The 17271-nt window shown below is 44.8% G+C and overlaps 1 protein-coding gene and 1 long non-coding RNA gene across 4 annotated transcripts; one reads left to right on the top strand and one right to left on the bottom strand.

Annotated features, from left to right (window-relative positions):
- The first annotated feature begins 4407 nt into the window (after positions 1–4407).
- On the top strand, positions 4408–5817 carry LOC135367569 (uncharacterized). Its single transcript, XM_064600863.1, has 6 exons — positions 4408–4416; positions 4604–4656; positions 4926–5092; positions 5186–5332; positions 5394–5579; positions 5649–5817. The coding sequence occupies exons 2-6, from the start codon at positions 4616–4618 to the stop codon at positions 5798–5800; spliced, it is 693 nt and encodes a 230-aa protein (XP_064456933.1). The 5' UTR covers positions 4408–4416; positions 4604–4615; the 3' UTR covers positions 5801–5817.
- A 3863-nt stretch (positions 5818–9680) lies between these two features.
- On the bottom strand, positions 9681–16782 carry LOC135378543 (uncharacterized). 3 transcript variants are annotated; one of them, XR_010418452.1, is made up of 4 exons: positions 16584–16782; positions 11458–11644; positions 11326–11384; positions 9681–10088 (listed from the first exon to the last, which is right to left on the bottom strand). It is a non-coding gene; the product is annotated as an uncharacterized LOC135378543 (long non-coding RNA). The 3 variants fall into 3 exon arrangements; XR_010418453.1 differs by lacking the exon at positions 16584–16782 and adding an exon at positions 12855–14905; XR_010418451.1 differs by lacking the exon at positions 16584–16782 and having other exon boundaries at positions 11458–11864.
- Between the last annotated feature and the right edge of the window lie 489 nt (positions 16783–17271).

Raw genomic sequence — 17271 nt, 5'->3', positions numbered from 1 at the left:
TACAAATGATAGCTTAAACTGAACTGCGGCTTCCACTCGAAAAACACGTTCTTCCTAACTAACACGACTGTGTCGGCAGTGATACTGAGCGTTGTAATCGAAAAAAAAAAAAAAAAAAAAAAAAGTGAGCACTAAGCTAATAAGTCATATTATGCTGGTCACCTACGATATTATTTTCAAGATTGTGCTCGTTTAGCAGCGCGATACGACCCATGCTGCTCTGCAACGCACAGGTGACTTCACCCCAGGGGCGAATCTAGGATTTTTTCGAGGGGGGGGAGGGCGTCCGCTATGGACAAGTGCCAGGTGCATGCTGGGATTGGTCCATTGAACCCTATGTTCAAGTCTGGAATTGAGGGGGGAGTTAGGACATCCGGACCCCCCCCCCCTCCTAAATCCGCCCCTGCTTCACCCTACCTGGTTCTTCAGCAATCAAAGTACGACTTGTGAAAGCTGCTTGTATTTGCGCGATAACCCTGTGTGCATGCGATGTTACATTGAAAAATGATATATCATGCTCACGGACAATTTCTGGTAAGTCACAGACACAAAAAACACAAACATATATGTTACACATTTTCCATTGCATTAGTCGAGGTAACCCGGCTACAATTACTTTACCAAATACTCACTTGAAGTTTTCTCGGTTTGGGATTTTTCGACTTATCCCCTTCTTGCATACAGGGGTTCAATTGTCAACTGAAGGGAAACTATATACATGCCGTCAGCACAGCTTGCCTGTCTGTATGTAAAAGAAAACAAAAATGAAAGAAAAGAAACACACGGGGCACCAAATTTGTGAACCAGAGCGGGACGAAAAATCTGTTAACAGTAAGCAGAGCAATGTGCTTCCCATGGAGAAAAACGACATTCCTATACCTAAACGTTGTTCGGCCTAGTTGGGCCGAGCTTGCGAAAAAGAAGGTTCGGCCAGAGCTTTGATTGACATCGGCCTTACTCGAGCCAACTGAATACCGCCAACTTTGGGCCAGTATGTGACAGACCGTCCTAACAAACACGGGGACCAGCATGCATTGCCGTTGGGGCCATTGTAGAACCAAGCTTGGTTTCTAGTCGGGCATTAGATGGCTAGATAGCGTCCCATGTGGCACCAGCAATGATGGGCCAAGTATGGTCCAAATCTAATACGATTCTCAACCAACCATGGTTATGAGGTATCCCATGCATCTTCTGCACCCCTCTACGCGATATTCTATTCTATAACACCAGTGTGCCCTACAACTGTATCTGGCAGGTGTGTATATATTGCAAAAATAAAATCCAAAGGTTGAAAGTGCTGCTGCTGGTCGTGTGTGGCCTGTCTTACCATCGTTTTGCCGATATTGGAACAGATATGTATACGTACCAACCTGCTCGACAGCTGTTATTGTCAAAGTTATACACATTACAAACGAGTAGGAAATGGAAATTCCTACTCGTTTAAGTAATGCTGTCCGTGTCACTATGGCTCAATGTATGAAGCTGGTTTTCACCTTGTCTGAAAATAATTTTGCAAGCTGAAGAAAAAAATGTAGAAATGGACTTGTATACATCGAATTGAACTACATAGACTAGCATCGTTGCTTTGTTGTTTCGAGCAGCAGCTGCTGTTTTGGAGTCTCCTCTCAACGCTGGGCCAATATTGGGCCGCATTTATATGCCCCCCCCCCCCCAAATTGTAAGTTTGGTTAGTGCATTTGGAAGAGGGAGATGATAATGAAATCCTCCTCACCCATGTAAAGTCCCCATAGAACTCCTCCATAAATATTTTTGGGCTAGGCCACTGCTTTGAGCCTAACGCAGTTTTCGAACTGCCTTCGCAGGTGACATTATGACGACGTCAGCCCAAGTTGCAGCGACTTGTGCGAACCAAATACCGATCTCCGGCAGATTTTCGGCAATTGTGTCTAGCTGGACACAAGGCTATTGAAAGATGTAACATTTCCTTGAGTTTGAAGAACACAGAAGACGACGAGGACGATACAAGACTCAAATACGAACTAAAAAATGTTATAGAGTACATCAGTTCTCTTGCACTATATTAATTTGTTCATACATAATCATTGTTTTCAATATAGTAGTGTGGTATTGCAGCGAAATTGTAAAAGCTCCTCGTGACATATTGCACCCGGACTGTTTCCACACCCGTGTCAACTTGCATTCTTCGAAATCTGAAGTATTCCTCATATATATTCTTGATACCTTTAACTTTTTACTGCAGAACCGGTTCCGAAGCGTTGCGTGCCTGTACATTATCAGTATGGGATCCGCACGAAATGCTTTTAATTCAGGAGAGGGTTCAGAATATTGCGGCCAGATGAGTTGCATGGATGTTAATATAAGCGAGATAAAGTCAAGATTAGGTTGAGATAGTTTGTCGACAAGGAGACAACAGTTACGTTTGCAATTTTCAGATAATATTATTCATGATAAAATTAGTATATGACAAAGGAACCTCCATCGTACATATCGAGATTTATCATTAGAGGAAAATTAAGCCTAAGGGATGTATAGAGCTTATTGACAGAATGGCGTAAATGCAGGCTAGCTGCTGGATAAATTCCATGATAGGCAAGCCTGAGCGATGGGCAAGACACGTAAACACGTTTCGTGTTTGTGTTTGTTTACGTGTCTTGCCCATCGCTCAGGCTTGCCTATCATGGATGTATAGAGCTTATGTTTTCGGGACCTGAGCACCTGTTGTCTATAAATGTGTGCTTTTCAATTTTTCTTTTTGTATGCTGTACTTATTGCTTACTTTTATCTGTATGTATCCCCGCCACAGTATAATGTCGTAAGACGTTGTTGCGTAGCAGAAATAAATAAATACAGAATAAAAAAGCTATAATTCTGGATACATAATGACTTCATTTGCTTCTCGAAAATAAAGACTTGACTTGAATCCGATTTGTTCCATCAAATCCATATCACTGGCGTGAGGTGCCTCATGATGACCCATGATAAACATAGCGGTGATACGCAGTGCAAACTGACAAATTACAAAGTGCTTCGCATGCTTCAGATACACTTTCAACGTTTCGAATATGAGCGGGCTTCTAAGCCATGACGGCTTCAACCGGCTTCAACGACTTCAACCTTCAACACACAAACCCAACACACTACAAAGCAGGCAAAAAGTTCCCAGCATTTCAACAACGCGAAAAAGATCGTCCGTGCAACATTCGTGTGAAAGAACAGGCCTATTAATAAACAGTACAACAAAAATAGATGAAATTGAAATAATGGTTTCATTTTTCTCGCGGAGGCAACTAGAATGCAAGGCGTCCCACGCAGCAGCCAATGAGAAGTAGGAGCTACATTTTTGCGCGGAAGCACCTGGAAGAGTGAGTGACGCGGCAATGATACCCCTCAGGATCTAGCGTCTTGTCTCTTGTAGGAGCAGTCTCAGTCTGCAGCATGCGCATGGCATGTGTCATTTATGACAAAAAAGGACAAACAACGCAGTCGCAGACACCGCCAAAACACAAACGCCTTGTTTCGCTTGGATGGATGGATGGATAGTAGGGGCACCCCTGGCGGGCCTCTTTGTAACGAGGGTCCAGCAAACAGCGAACTGTGCGGACATGCCAATAAGTTTCCTGCATTTCAATTTCAATGCCCTTTCAATTTTCAATGTTTCTTTTCATTTGCGTCCCTGTCTTTCTGTGGTTCATATTTGGCTTCCGGTTCATGTGGTGGCGCTGGCCTCTTTTCCGTTGACTCTGCTTGGTACTTCGCGTACGTGTAGGTTACAACTGCCTTTGTTGCCCGGTACTATTTCGTAGTTTGTTGTCGTTGAGCTGGGTCCTGTTTGTACTGGGGTATTCTCCAAGGTACATATAAATGGTAGCGAAGGCGAGAAAAAATACCAAATCTGTGTTAGCAACACTGCGCCCTTCATGATACACATGCGAGCGTGGTTGTTGAGGGGCAAACTACGAACGTAAACAAAAATAATTTGATCGGAGGCGCGAATAATGTGTGTATTAATCCAATATGCATATTTTTAATATAGCAATTCGCCCGGTCTGCCAGTAATACGTAAGATTATAGACAGAGCCGAGTACGCTTCCGGTTCCTGTCCCTCAGCATGTTGTTAGCTACGAGCTTGCCGTACGTTGACTGCGCGCTTTGTGATTGTTGATAGCCGTTTTCTTCTTCATCGTCGTCTTTTCAATTTCAAACCACCAAGTCAAACAGGGGACACTTCTCGGAGAACTAAGGTAAGGCAGGCACACACGAACAATGGTAAAACACAACAGAACGCCGGTAAACCTGTTCCTGCAGGCTCTACCGGGAGACGCACCATGTCGAGGCGCTACATAAGCGGTGCCTCCTGAAGGAGAAAGGAAACTGTGACGCCGATGACACTATGGGCGGTATAAGTTTCCACAGTTTTCCTCGGGACCCCTTGAGGTGAGTTCCTATATATTATAAGTGTCTACGGCCGAGAACGGAGCTGAGTCACTTGGTTGAGGACGTGCAGTGTTTGCTGAAGTAAAATGCGTACCTCTCCCCCCGAGTTTTATTGAGAGCGGTGAAGTGAACATAGTGCAAGTTACATAAGATTAATAGCGTTTCAATGGTATCACCTGTTTTCCAGCTTTCAGTCTGTATGGACACTCCCTGGATAGGTCATCCTTCCACAGTGAGGTGGTAAACATGTAAATATTTAAGCATGTGGCTGCTGGGCTGCTTTCAACGAGGAGTTTTGCAACGGTTTGCATGTACGGGACACAAAGGGCTGTGCTGCATGTGCTTACATGTACCCAATGCTAGCATGTTGATGGCTTGCTTTGCATGCTGATTTTTTCTTTTTTTTTTGAACTCTGAATGTAGGGCATACAGGGTCAGGCTGCTGTAGCTAGTGCATGTTTTCGTGGCACAGCTTTGCATAATTCTTCAACAATAAAACTGCTTCGCAGGTACAAGGCGTGGCTGGAGTTTTGCAACCTGGAGGCGGATACGAGTCTAATTTCCATTCGCTCTAAGGTCCTGTGCTCCCAGCACTTCGCACCAGTTGCTTATTTGCGCACAGGAAGGCTTCGGTGGGATGCAGTTCCTACATTGAAGCGCACACTGCATGGCGTTGGTAAGTATAATACAAGTTGGTATGCTCAAGTTATCACATGAAAATGTTGTAACTCTAGAGGCAATTATTGTGAGTGCTACTGGTGGTTTACAGGAGGAAGTAGTGCCTACGCCAATCAGAGCAGACTTGAAAGCAGTGGGCCTTCAACGGAGGAACGTGTGCAAGCTGTGGTAGCCTGCGATGACGACAGCACAGGAGCAATACACCTTCACCAGATGAGTCATCCTTGCCATGCTGAAGGTATACTTGAGTAACGTAGTTGTTGGGTTGGCTAACTGTACGACATCATCTGCTTCAGCAGAGTGTGGTACTGAAGAAAGTCAGCAACAGCGTGATCTGTCTCATCAGGACCATAGCTACGCACAACACGCACCAGCCTTGTCAACACAGAGCACTGTTGTCTCCCCACTAGCTGCAGTTGTCACTCCTCTGCCAGGAACGTCGTCTGGTGTACTGCGTGCAGTCTCGTCACCTCAGCACTTAGGAGGTATGTGAGGAATACTCTACCGCCATGAAGTCCGCAGACTTGTGAATGCTTTTTGATCACCATTTGCAGGTGGAAGTGGCTGGCATCCCCCCAAAGATTGCCCATCGTCCAGTAGTCTAGCAGCTCCAGCACAGCCAACAAAAGGCAAGCTGGATAACCTCCGCAAGAAAGTGCACCAGTTGCAAGCCCTGTGTTCAGCACCTGTGTTCATAGATACCTAGCATACATTTTCTATTTTGAATCTACAGCAGTTTGCTATTCTTTGATACGTATTAGGTGTATCCGTGTGGAAGCCCCAGCCGTCATCCCATAATAAAGTTGTTGTTTGCTTCCCCTTGTATATAGATTCCTAGCATGGATTTTCTATTTTGGATCATCAGCAGTTTGCCCTCTCTTTGATATGCATTTAGTGTATACCTGTCTACATAGATCCCTAGTACGTAATTTTATATTTTGGATCATGTGCTGAGTTCGATAGTTGTGTGCACAACTGCCAGTATGTACGTGCAGTTATGTGCAGGGCTAAGCACTTTGTGCAGCTTAAAAAACCTACACCACGTAGCAAAATGTGCACAAAATAGCAGAAGCAGAAAACATTGTCAATGCTTTGACATGCCTTTAATACAAAAATGCTGTTGTAATCAAAGTAGTAGTCATGAACAGTGTGTATGCTCTGAACAAGGTTGTCATTGCTGGAAGCTGATAGTATTTTGGCTGTTTTGCAAGATAAAGTATCACAGACTTCTAAACTGAGCTAATGGACTTGTGCTTTCGAATTCCTCCATAGCATTCATTACGAATGCCAAAAACTGTTGGGAGACATAGCACCACACAGCATGCAAGTATCATATAATGTGACCCAAAAGTGCAAATATGTTCACTTCCGCCTTCTTGGTACGAGAGATATGTGGAAAGCTCCAGATGTGCATGGGGACAGCAATAGTCCTGGGCCCTATCTATGTTTGCTGGAATTTGTACATTATCTTTTTGTGCTTATTCACTACATAGGCTGTCACACTGGTTATTGCACATTATTCTGTCGTGGGTGTTTATACTGGAGTTGGACGGACTACATAATACTGTTTATACTGTATTTATACTGTTTACAATGCCATGGCGAATTTACCTGTGATAAAAGAAAGCAAGCCCCCACCTGGTCTCCTGTGTCCTTTGTTGCACGCATGTCGCTAGTGTTAATTCATCTCTGTTCACAAATTGCTCATGAGCTTTTGCTCTTGGATTTGCTATCAACAGCGATTGTGACATTCTGCGGCTCGGCATCGCGGTGGAAAGAACGCGCTGCGCGAGCGCCTGGCACGCCCCGTGCTATACGTAACGGTGACGTACCACGTGACGTCCAGGTGACGTCATTATGACGAAATTTGTAGTGTGCCCCGCAACGGATGGATGGCGCTGACGGTCTTTATCATGGCCGCCCTTGAAGACGTGGTGGCCAATGCAAGCTGCGCTACCATTTATATGTACCTTGTATTCTCCTTGCTGCGATCCCCTTTGCGTCCCTACGGTCAGTGTTGCCAACATTCCAGACGAGTGATCCGCCAAAATAGCCAACCGATTCCGCCAGAATCCGCTAAATTTCGCGAAGAACTCGCTAAAATCCGCTAAACGCTGAAAAGTGCTTGAACATGTTGAGATTGATGTATATTGCACCTGTATTCATGGTGTTCAGGAGCTTGCTTCGCATTCTCGTTCATTTCTTCTTTCCGATGTTCCTATAACAACTTCAGGAGGGGAGGTGGTGCTCGAAACAGCTCTTTCAGTGCCGTCTCAAGCCTGAGCATGACTTCGACCATGTCCGGCTTCATTTTATTGCGCAACTTGTTCTTTATCAAGTTCAGCTGGCTGAAGGTGCGATGAACACACACATACATGGGATGATGATGTGATGGGTCATTCTCCGCCGTTATGGCGGTACACCGCCCTAGTGCGATGAATATCCTCCTTGAAGTGCGGAAAAGCATGTTCTTCCATTGCTGAACAGTTGGACAGATGCATCTTATATTCCTTTGCCACAGCACTGTTCGAGAAAGACTTCTTGTAAAGTTCCCCGAGATATGATCGGCGATCAGCAATGAACTGGGTTCAGCAATAAAAAGCGCTGTCCTACCTTCAGTCTCATGTGCTGGATCATCGGCTTTTCTCGGGGCGATGCGAACTGTGTATTGACCGGACCTGAAATGTCCCGATGCTTTTCTCTGCTTTGCGCTCTCTCCATGCACCTTGAGGTCTGAGTACTGAGCACACAGCCACAGAATCGGCACTCCACCGTTTCTGTCCAATCTGCCGCCGTTCTGCACCGTAGCCGTGCACTTAGCAGAGGGTCCCGGAGCCATTCCTTGCGAAATTTTTGCTTGTAACTCATTTTTGGCATTTTAGCAGTCTATAGAAGAGTGCACACTGCAACAGACGCTAGTGAAAGCGAGAAAGGAAGCCATGGACGCAACTCCACCTCCCAATGGGTAGATTTTGTGGGCTACTACAAGAGGGAGCAAGATGTCCTTACGCATTACTTTAATTCGTGTTCTGATGCAAAATTTCGGGTTATATGTCATCATATCCACTTGTAAACAATGCTGTGCTGGGTGACCGCAACATGTAAGGCCTTTGTAGTTAGGGCCCAAATTTCGTGCCCTAAGGACAGAGCAAAGTCCCTTCTGTCCGTATGGCGCGAGATCACGGCCCTAACTACTAAAGGGTCAGGAACGTTCTCTGACCGGGGCATTAGTGGTGGGAGTTCTCCAAAAAGGTCAAAGAGGTTCTCGCAGAGAAGGAAAGAGAGCGAGTCGAAAGTGAGCTTTTTGAGCGCGAACTGCCGCCAGAGAGCAAAATTTCAGATGACTGGTTTCGGTTCGGTAATTACCATACTGTAGGGAATAAATTGATTTTTCGGGCTTTTCAGACAGAATGCGGCGAAAGTCTGAATCCGCTAGAATCCCCTAAATTCAGCCAGGGCCCCGTCAGAAATTCCGCTAGCCACTAGACAATGGACCATTTCCGACAACACGTATGCGCATGCCCAGCCCTTGAGTCCGCCATCTTTGAGCGGAAAACATCGCCATGGACCCACCTGCGGGCGACTGTCATGTTCATTGTGGGGAGATAATCGGTTTCAAGGTTACGCGGACGTTTGAGGTCTGGTAATGAGTACAATGCACTTTCACTCTTTCCGCATTTTTCTTCCAATCTTCTATTGCTACTTTCCCACACAACGTACGTGCCAGTTCGTAAAGCGTCACCATTATTGAGGGGAAAGACACGACGTTCGACATTCCACCGCCAGGGGCGACACGAATATGGAAAAGGTCCATTTTTTTCCTCGCTAGATGCAAGTCGAATCCGCCAGATCTGGCGGGAAATCCGCTAAATTGGCAACACTGCCTACGGTCCCTAGCCTACTACTTCGATGGGGAGGCTTTGGCTTTGCTTTGGCTTTTGGTTAGTGCTTCGATTTTGTTCACTGATTGTGTCTAGTGCCACCGCCGACCAATTTTTGGTCGCCGCCGTCACTGGTTCTGCAGATCGGAGCTTCGCCGTCAGTGAACGGAACTTTGACTCTTCCTTTCGAATTTAAGAAAGTTGCTGGGAAAAAAACATGAGTGTCACAACAAAGTGATATTTTCTGTGATAGTGGCTATGGCAGATATTTCAGCGACCGTTCATTGCATATGTAGCGAAATGGAGCTTTATTGTCCCACGCAAAAATATGGAGTGGGACCAGTTCAAAGTGGTTTATTGGACAGGTCCCACTTTGAATGTGGGACCATTTAATGACTTGGACCAGTTGAAAGTGGAACCAGTTTCACGATTAAACGATCGTGCGGTTGATCCAGCGGTCCCCTCTGCTAAATGGTCCGGGATTCGGCCACTTAGCAGCTGGGACCACTGAATGTATGACCGAAAATAATGCGTAGAAATGCACATATTGCTCCAGTAAATACTGTTTATTCTGTTAAAAGAATACACTGAGCAGAAAGAAATATTCGTACGTACTACGTAGTATAAGTCTGATCACTCACTGTGTCAAGGCAAGGCATTGGCTGACTGTGCGATGCACTCATGGACCACAGGGAGCTTTACGTTAGTAGTAAGTACTGACCACGCTTATCCGGAAACGCTACAAGGCTTCTGGACGCCATTAATTAGCAATTAGAGCTAATTGGGACCCCCCACATTAATCAGCATCATCCAATGAGTCATCACACTAATTGGGGAGCGTCTAACTAGTGTCCAGACCACCCTGTGCGTTTCCGGATAAACGTGGTCATAAAAAATAAAAAAATAGATAGAGATAGAGTGGAGAGAAGGAGTTTAGTTGAAGATCAACGACGCCATCTTGAAGGAAGCGGCCCGGAAAGGCCGCTGACCATCGCCGGGCGACGGAGCACAGAGGCAGGTTGCAAAGCATCCCAGCTATGACCACAAGTTCCGGACATCCTGTGACGTCAGCTGTGACGTCATCATGGCATGTCTGGGCAAGTTAGGACAGCTCTGGACATGCAAGGAGAAAAACACTCGTAATACAGAGGCTGGGAAAGCAAGAGTATGCAAACCATCATTAGCTAACAAGAAAAAACAATTAGTTACACAACAAATGAGCCCACCAGAACAGGAGCGCAGAACCATGCGACTGCTCCATCCGAGAGGCAGGCAGAAACTGACTCGTAATGCTTTTTTGTCCTGTATAAAGCCCCGCAGCTGCACCCCCTAGCGGTTACTTTCTCAACTAATCTCACAACAAAATTATTAAGAATCACGCCAGCGCTACTCCCGGTCCCAAGGCAGAAGATGATAGAAAATGGCGGGAACGCCCGGACAACAGCAACCAGCACTGGCACGAAAATCGCAAACAAAGCGGGAACAAAGTTGACGAAAGCATTAGTTACGCAACAAATCACCTCACCACAGCAGGGGCGCAGACCGATGCGACTGCTCTCGTCGACAGCCAGGGATCAAGTGACGACGGAGCGAACGACCGCACGTCTTTTCCCAACGAGAGCCAGAGGTGGACTGACGTAAGCGCCACTCTACGGGTGCTACGCATGCGCGCGCTCGTAGCGCCCTCTGCGCGCTCCTACCGTCACCTGCGAGAGGCTAAGAGAGAAGAGCATTCCTGCGCCCCCTGCTGGCCGTTCTCATTGGTCGTGAGGCTAAGTGAGAAGAGCATTCCTGCGCCCCCTGCTGGCAGTTCTCATTGGTCCAGACATCATCCTATTGTCTCAGGGCTACACTGTTTTTTTTTTCCACTAATGCTCCTTTGGTCAATCTGCAGTGAAGCCACGGTATGACGTCATCATGCACCTGCGTGGCTCAGGGACGCGTGCGCTCTAGACAGGGGACCTATTATTTATTGAATCACTATCCCAAGATTATTTCCTTTATTCTTCTATAACGATTGCATAGGAAACTATTGCAGAAGATCACCATGCATGAAAACTGATCGTAGGAATTCCAAAGTCTTACTAAATGAGACTTGCAAAAGAACAAAACATCCTAACATGTAACTCCATCAATGGCTAATAAGAGGACTAGGCACTCAATAAATCAACGCGCGCAGAACTCGGGGCAGCACTATCGTCAAGACGACAATGTTCCTTGTCAAAAAAGAAAAAAATACTAAGCGTCAACAAAGGAAAGCATGCATATCGGGGCATATCAGGACAAATTCGTACGACTGCTGGGCAACAGAGGAAAACAAACACTTGAACAGAGTGAAAAAGGCACTCACCATCATTTTTCCCGTTCACAGCATTCCCTCATTGTAAATCCGCTCGTCACAAAATCCACCTACATCGTCGAACACCATTCACCAGTGACGAACCACACATCCGCACCCCATCAGAGGCAGACAGAACCCCACCTAAGCTACGCTCTTCCACTGACGGCCAACGCCAGGAGCAGAATTTGCGTGTCGAGACCCGTCAGTGTCCAAGAGAGAAGTGAATCCTTGCGCCCCCTGCAGGCCGTTCTCATTGGTCGTAACGGCATCCTATTGTCTCAGGGCTACACAGTTTTTTTCCACTAATGCTCCTCTAGACAAGGTCAACCTGAAACAATAGTCTCTCGGTATGCGGTCATCATGCAGGTGCGTGGCTCAAGGACGCGTACGCTCTAGACAGGGGACATATTATTTATTGAATCACTATCCCAAGATTATTTCCTTTATTCTACTATAATGATTGCGTGGGGAATTATTGCAGAAAAACACCATAGACAAGAGGAGATTGTAGCATTTCATTCCCAAAGTCTTACTGTACAGGAAAAAAAAAAAAATGGTTCAGCAAGACATAAAGTCACACACCTGTCCCCCTCGCGGTTACTCTCTGAACTAAATGAATCGCAAAATTATTAAGAATAGCTCTACTCCCATTCAAGGCAGCACTATCGTCAAGAATATGTCTTGTACAAAAAGAAAAAAACTACATGCAGAAGGAAAGCATGTCAGAACAAGCCCAGGCATGTCAGCACATGTTTGTCAGACAAGGGGGGAAAAAGCGAAAAGAAACAAAGAAGGAAACCAGCATCAAACTATTTCTTCTTATTCAAAAACAGTGCTCATCATAAATCTGCCCAGGACAATACACACCATTTTTCTATTGCCACACTTTTTTCCAGTAACGGTCAATGCATTGCTACAGACTGCGTGACGTCATCACATCCTGTCCGAAGAAGAAGACACCGGCAAAGACTCCTATTATTTATTGAATCGCAAGATTATTTCCTTTGTCCTACTCTTAATGACATTGATTCTCTCATTAAAATTCAACAAAAAAGCACCCTGCATATTAACGATTTTCACCCCAAAGGCTCATCATGGTCATTAGAATTACAGTAAACTACCACTGCTCTTTAAAATAATAAGTGAGTCCACTCCACATCACCTCCAGGCCCACCCGAGAGCCAGGCAGATAATTGAATAATGATGCTTTGTTCCTCCTGAATAAAGTCACACACCTGTCCCCCTCGCGGTTATACTCTCTGAACTAAATGAATCGCAAAAGTATTAAGAATAGCACTATTCCCATTCAAGGCAGCACTATCGTCAAGAATGTTTCTCTTCAAAAAGGAAAAATCTACATCTAGAAGGAAAGCATGTCAGAACAAGCCCAGGCATGTCAGCGCATGTTTGTCAGACAACAAGGGGGAAAAAGCGAAAAGAAACAAAGAAGGAAACCAGCATCAAACTATTTCCAAGCACACGCACTCCTCTTGTTCAAAAACAGTGCACATCATAAATCCGTCCAGGGCAATACACACCATTTTTCTATTGCTACACTTTTTTTCCAGTGACGGTCAATGCATTGCTACAGACTGCGTGTCGTCATCACATCCTGTCTGAAGAAGAAGAAGACAGCGGCAAAGACTTCTATTAATTATTGAATCGCAAGATTATTTCCTTTGTCCTACTCTTAATGACATTGATTCTCTCATTAAAATTCAACAAAAAAGCACCCGCATATTAACGATTTTCACCCCAAAGGCTCATCATGGTCATTAGAATTACAGTAAACTGCCACTGCTCTTTTAAAATAATAAGTGAGACCACTCAACATCACCTCCAGGCTTATGTAATACGTGACCCTTTCTATGCTCATACATTCGTTGTCTGAGGCTACACCCGCGAGCAAAAAAGGCGCGGAAGCCGGGTGGGCAAAGTTCCATTCGCGCATTGCGAGCATGAAGGCGGGAAAGGCTGCGAGCAAAGTTCTATTCGCGCATTCCAAAGCACAAGACAGAACGCCTTTACGGGAACACGATAGCATTCCTATACTATATTAATGATTATTGCATTGCAGTTTAGAAAAACTACAACTAAACTATAATTTTAGGAGCCCATTAAAATTCTACTTTCTATGGAAACTATAATTGCCCTATTACTTGGATCGCTACTAATGAAGCGCTCCAATTTTTTCTCTCTTCCCATTTCAGCCTTGTCATGCAGGGAAGCAGACTCATATCCAACATAATTAATTTACACTGAGGGTGCCGTGCTTCAGGAATTCCTATCCTGCGCTCAGGTGCAAGCATTTCTTCACGGATACCTTTAACAGCTGACTTCCTCAACATATCGAACACCCAACAAAATCAAACAAACAATCAGAGAAACCCTCTTCTCAGCTGTACCATGCGACTGTCTTCTTCGTAAAATCGGTGATCTGAGGAAGAGAGCAGCGAAAAATTGCGCGCACTTGTGCTTGACTTAAAAAAACCTGAAGCATATGCCAATAAACCAAGAAAAGGACACTCATGTCTGGTATCTGATAGTGCCACATACACAGACGCATTGTCGCAAAGAAAGCACAGGACAGGGATACACAAATTTCCTTAGGTGAGCAGGGAAAAGGCTTAAGACCTCAGGAATAATCGGAGAATCACCGCTTATCGCTACGCGGCTAACACAAGATAACAAGATAATAGCAGCGGGTAAAATTGCAACACTGCTAAACAAGCCCCAACATGCCATCATGACGTCGCAATCCAGGAAAAAGAAGCACGCGCGCGCACACAGCAGCTCAGGAATGCACAAGGAGAGGTGCTTTATAGGAATTTCTACTCCACACACTCAGATACCAGCATTTCTGCACAAATACCTATAACGGCTGACTTCCTCAACATATCGAGGAAAGCGAATACTAACACTCAACATATAACAAAAAACAAACAAACAAATTCCATTCTCATGAACTCTCTCCTCTGCCGAGCGGCTTTCTCCTGCTCTACCTGGATGCTGACTGTTTCCCCTCATCTACATTCTGAGTAAAAGCCGTGAAAGGAGAAAAGAACCGCGAAAAATTACACGTATGTGTGCTCCAATAGCTGTAACTGCAAGAAACCGTAGCGCACGCCAATACACTGAGAAAAATACGCCTATTTCTGCCACCAGATAATTCTTGCATAATGCCACATACACAGTCGCATTACCCTTGCGTAAAGAAAGCACAGGACAGGGATACACAAATTTCCTTAGGTGAGCAGGGAAAAGGCTTAAGACCTCAGGTCACCACACATCGCCACGCGGCTAGCACAACATGACACCAACAAGATACTAGCAGCGGGAAGAACTGCAACACTGCTAAACAAGTCCAGACATGCCACGAGGACGTCACAAATCAGGAGAAAAAAAGCACACGCATGCACGCAAAGAGGACAACGCATTAAACACACGGAGCGCTCAGGAATAATCGTAGCGTTACCGCACATCGCTACGAAGCTCAACGTCTAACACAAGACGACAACAACAACAAGATATTAACGAAGGGTAAAAATTGCAACACTGAACAAGTCCAGACATGCGACATCGCATACAAAACACTGCTCATCGGGGAAAAGGCCTAAGCCCGCAGCGGATCATCATAGAGCATACACAACTTCATTTTTCTACTTCGCGTAAACTAAACGCGGTCTGCTTGGAAAACGACGTACAAATTTTCTTAAGGAGCAGAGAAATATAGAAATTTCTACTCCGTGCTCAGATACCAGCATTTCTGCTCAAAAACCTGCAAAATTAAGCACTGCTTACTTCGTCAAGATATCGAACACCCAACAAAATCAAACAAACAACCCCACTTCCACTGGTAGAACACTATTCAGCTTTTACGCAGGAGGCTTTCTTCTACATAAAAGTAGAGAAAATAAGAAAAAGAGCAGCGAAATATTACACGCACTTTTGCTTGACTTAAAAAACCTGAAGCATATGCCAATAAACCAAGAAAAAGACACTCATGTCTGCTATATGATAGTGCCACATACACAGACGCGTTACCCTTGCGTAAAGAAAGCACAGGACAGGGATACACAAATTTCCTTCAGTGAGCAGGGAAAAGGCTTAAGCCGTACCGCCTAGGAATAATCGGAGAATCACCGCTTATCGCTACGCGGCTAGCACAACATGACAGCAACAAGATATCAGCGAAGGGTAAAAATTGCAGCAAGAAAGACACTACTGAACAAGTCTAGACATGCGACATCGAATGCCAAAACACTGGTGATCGGGGAAAAGGGCTAAGCCTGCGGCGGATCATCATAGAGCATACATAAGTTCATTTCGCGTAAACTAAACGCGGTCTGCTTGGAAAACGACGTACAAAGTTTCTTAGGGAGCAGAGAAATATAGCAATTTCTACTCCGTGCTCAGATACCAGCATTTCTGCTCAAAAACCTGCAAAATTAAGCACTGCTTACTTCATCAAGATATCGAACACCCAACAAAATCAAACAAACAACCCCACTTCCACTGATAGAACACTATTCAGCTTTTACGCAGGAGGCTTTCTTCTACATAAAAGTAGAGAAAATAAGAAAAGAGCAGCGAAAAATTACACACACTTTTGCTCGCATAGCAATAAGAGAAAAAAATAAAATAAAATAAAATATCGACACACACGCTAATAAACTGTGACAAAGACACCCATTTCTGCTATCAGATAATTATTGCATAATGCTAAATACTCATTTGCATTGTCCCTGCGTGAAGAAAGCACAGGGCAGGGATACACAATTTATCTTAAGCGAGCAGGGAAAGTCACTTCTAGACGAACAGCTTAATACCATAAAGTCTGAATTTTTGCAAAGCAAATAAAGCTTGAACAGCGCTACGAACGTGACAGACACATACTAACAAACAAACAAATAAACATACAAACAAACAAACAAACAAACAAACAAACAAACAAACAAACAAACAAACAAACAAACACTTCTATTCATTTCTATTGATAAAGGCGTAAACCACACTACAAGAACAAAGCACGCTGCTTCAGGAAAGCGTATCAAATGCATCGCAACAGGACCGGCTCTCATAAAATAGCCTGCCCAAAACGAAGACTTCACCAGGTTCGCGAGGTAATTCCATTAAAAACGCTCTCGGTCTATCCTACAGATAGCAATGCAAGCGCTGCTTCCCTTATTTTTTAAGCCACTATTCCACGCAATGGTACATAAATGTATCACTCGTGTCACATGAAAAAGCACACACAAAGAACTTACTTGTCAAGTGGGATCCCTGGTTCAGGAAAGCGCGCGCGCACACACAGACACACACTCACATTTTCACAATCACAAACACAACGTCTATTCTCACAACCACATAAATCCATATTATTCCTCAGGTCAATAATTATCCTACCATCGTCAAAAGATGGCTCACTCTTGTATGCGATCGCAAAGCGATAGGTCCTCGTTCCGGATGTAATAGGATATCGCCACTCGGCCGACGCGAACCAAAAAAGAAAGAAAGGAATGCGCGTTCGCTATACCTCCACAAAGAAAACGGTGCCGTGCTTCTACGCAGCGCTCATCATACAGGAGTGAATTGTCTTCTTCGTTTTCCTTTTATTTTCTTGCACCCATATACTTTGCAAGAATACTATAGAGCAGAACGGACAAATGTGAACATCATTCGCTACACACTGTAGCTCTCATCATTTTTAAACCAAACCACTTAACATGTGTTCATAGGTCTTCACTAAATAGGTGAGCCGATAATGACTCAAAATGAAATGAAATCAAATAAAATAATCATTCCAGCATCGCTGGCTGCAAGCTTGGGTACCCTGCTTGGGTCTGCTGGCGCTGGAATAAAAGATTTATCGCGAGGGTACTACAATGGTGAGCTCTGCTGCTGTTTAAGTGATAAAACAGTGCTCCCGAACCGCGCCCCACGCGAGCCGCGCGC

This window comes from Ornithodoros turicata, chromosome 1 (assembly GCF_037126465.1).
Source record: "Ornithodoros turicata isolate Travis chromosome 1, ASM3712646v1, whole genome shotgun sequence".
NCBI lineage: Eukaryota > Metazoa > Arthropoda > Arachnida > Ixodida > Argasidae > Ornithodoros > Ornithodoros turicata.
The sequence above is the reverse complement of the archived record's forward strand: the minus strand, read 5'-3'. Positions and strand labels throughout refer to the sequence as shown.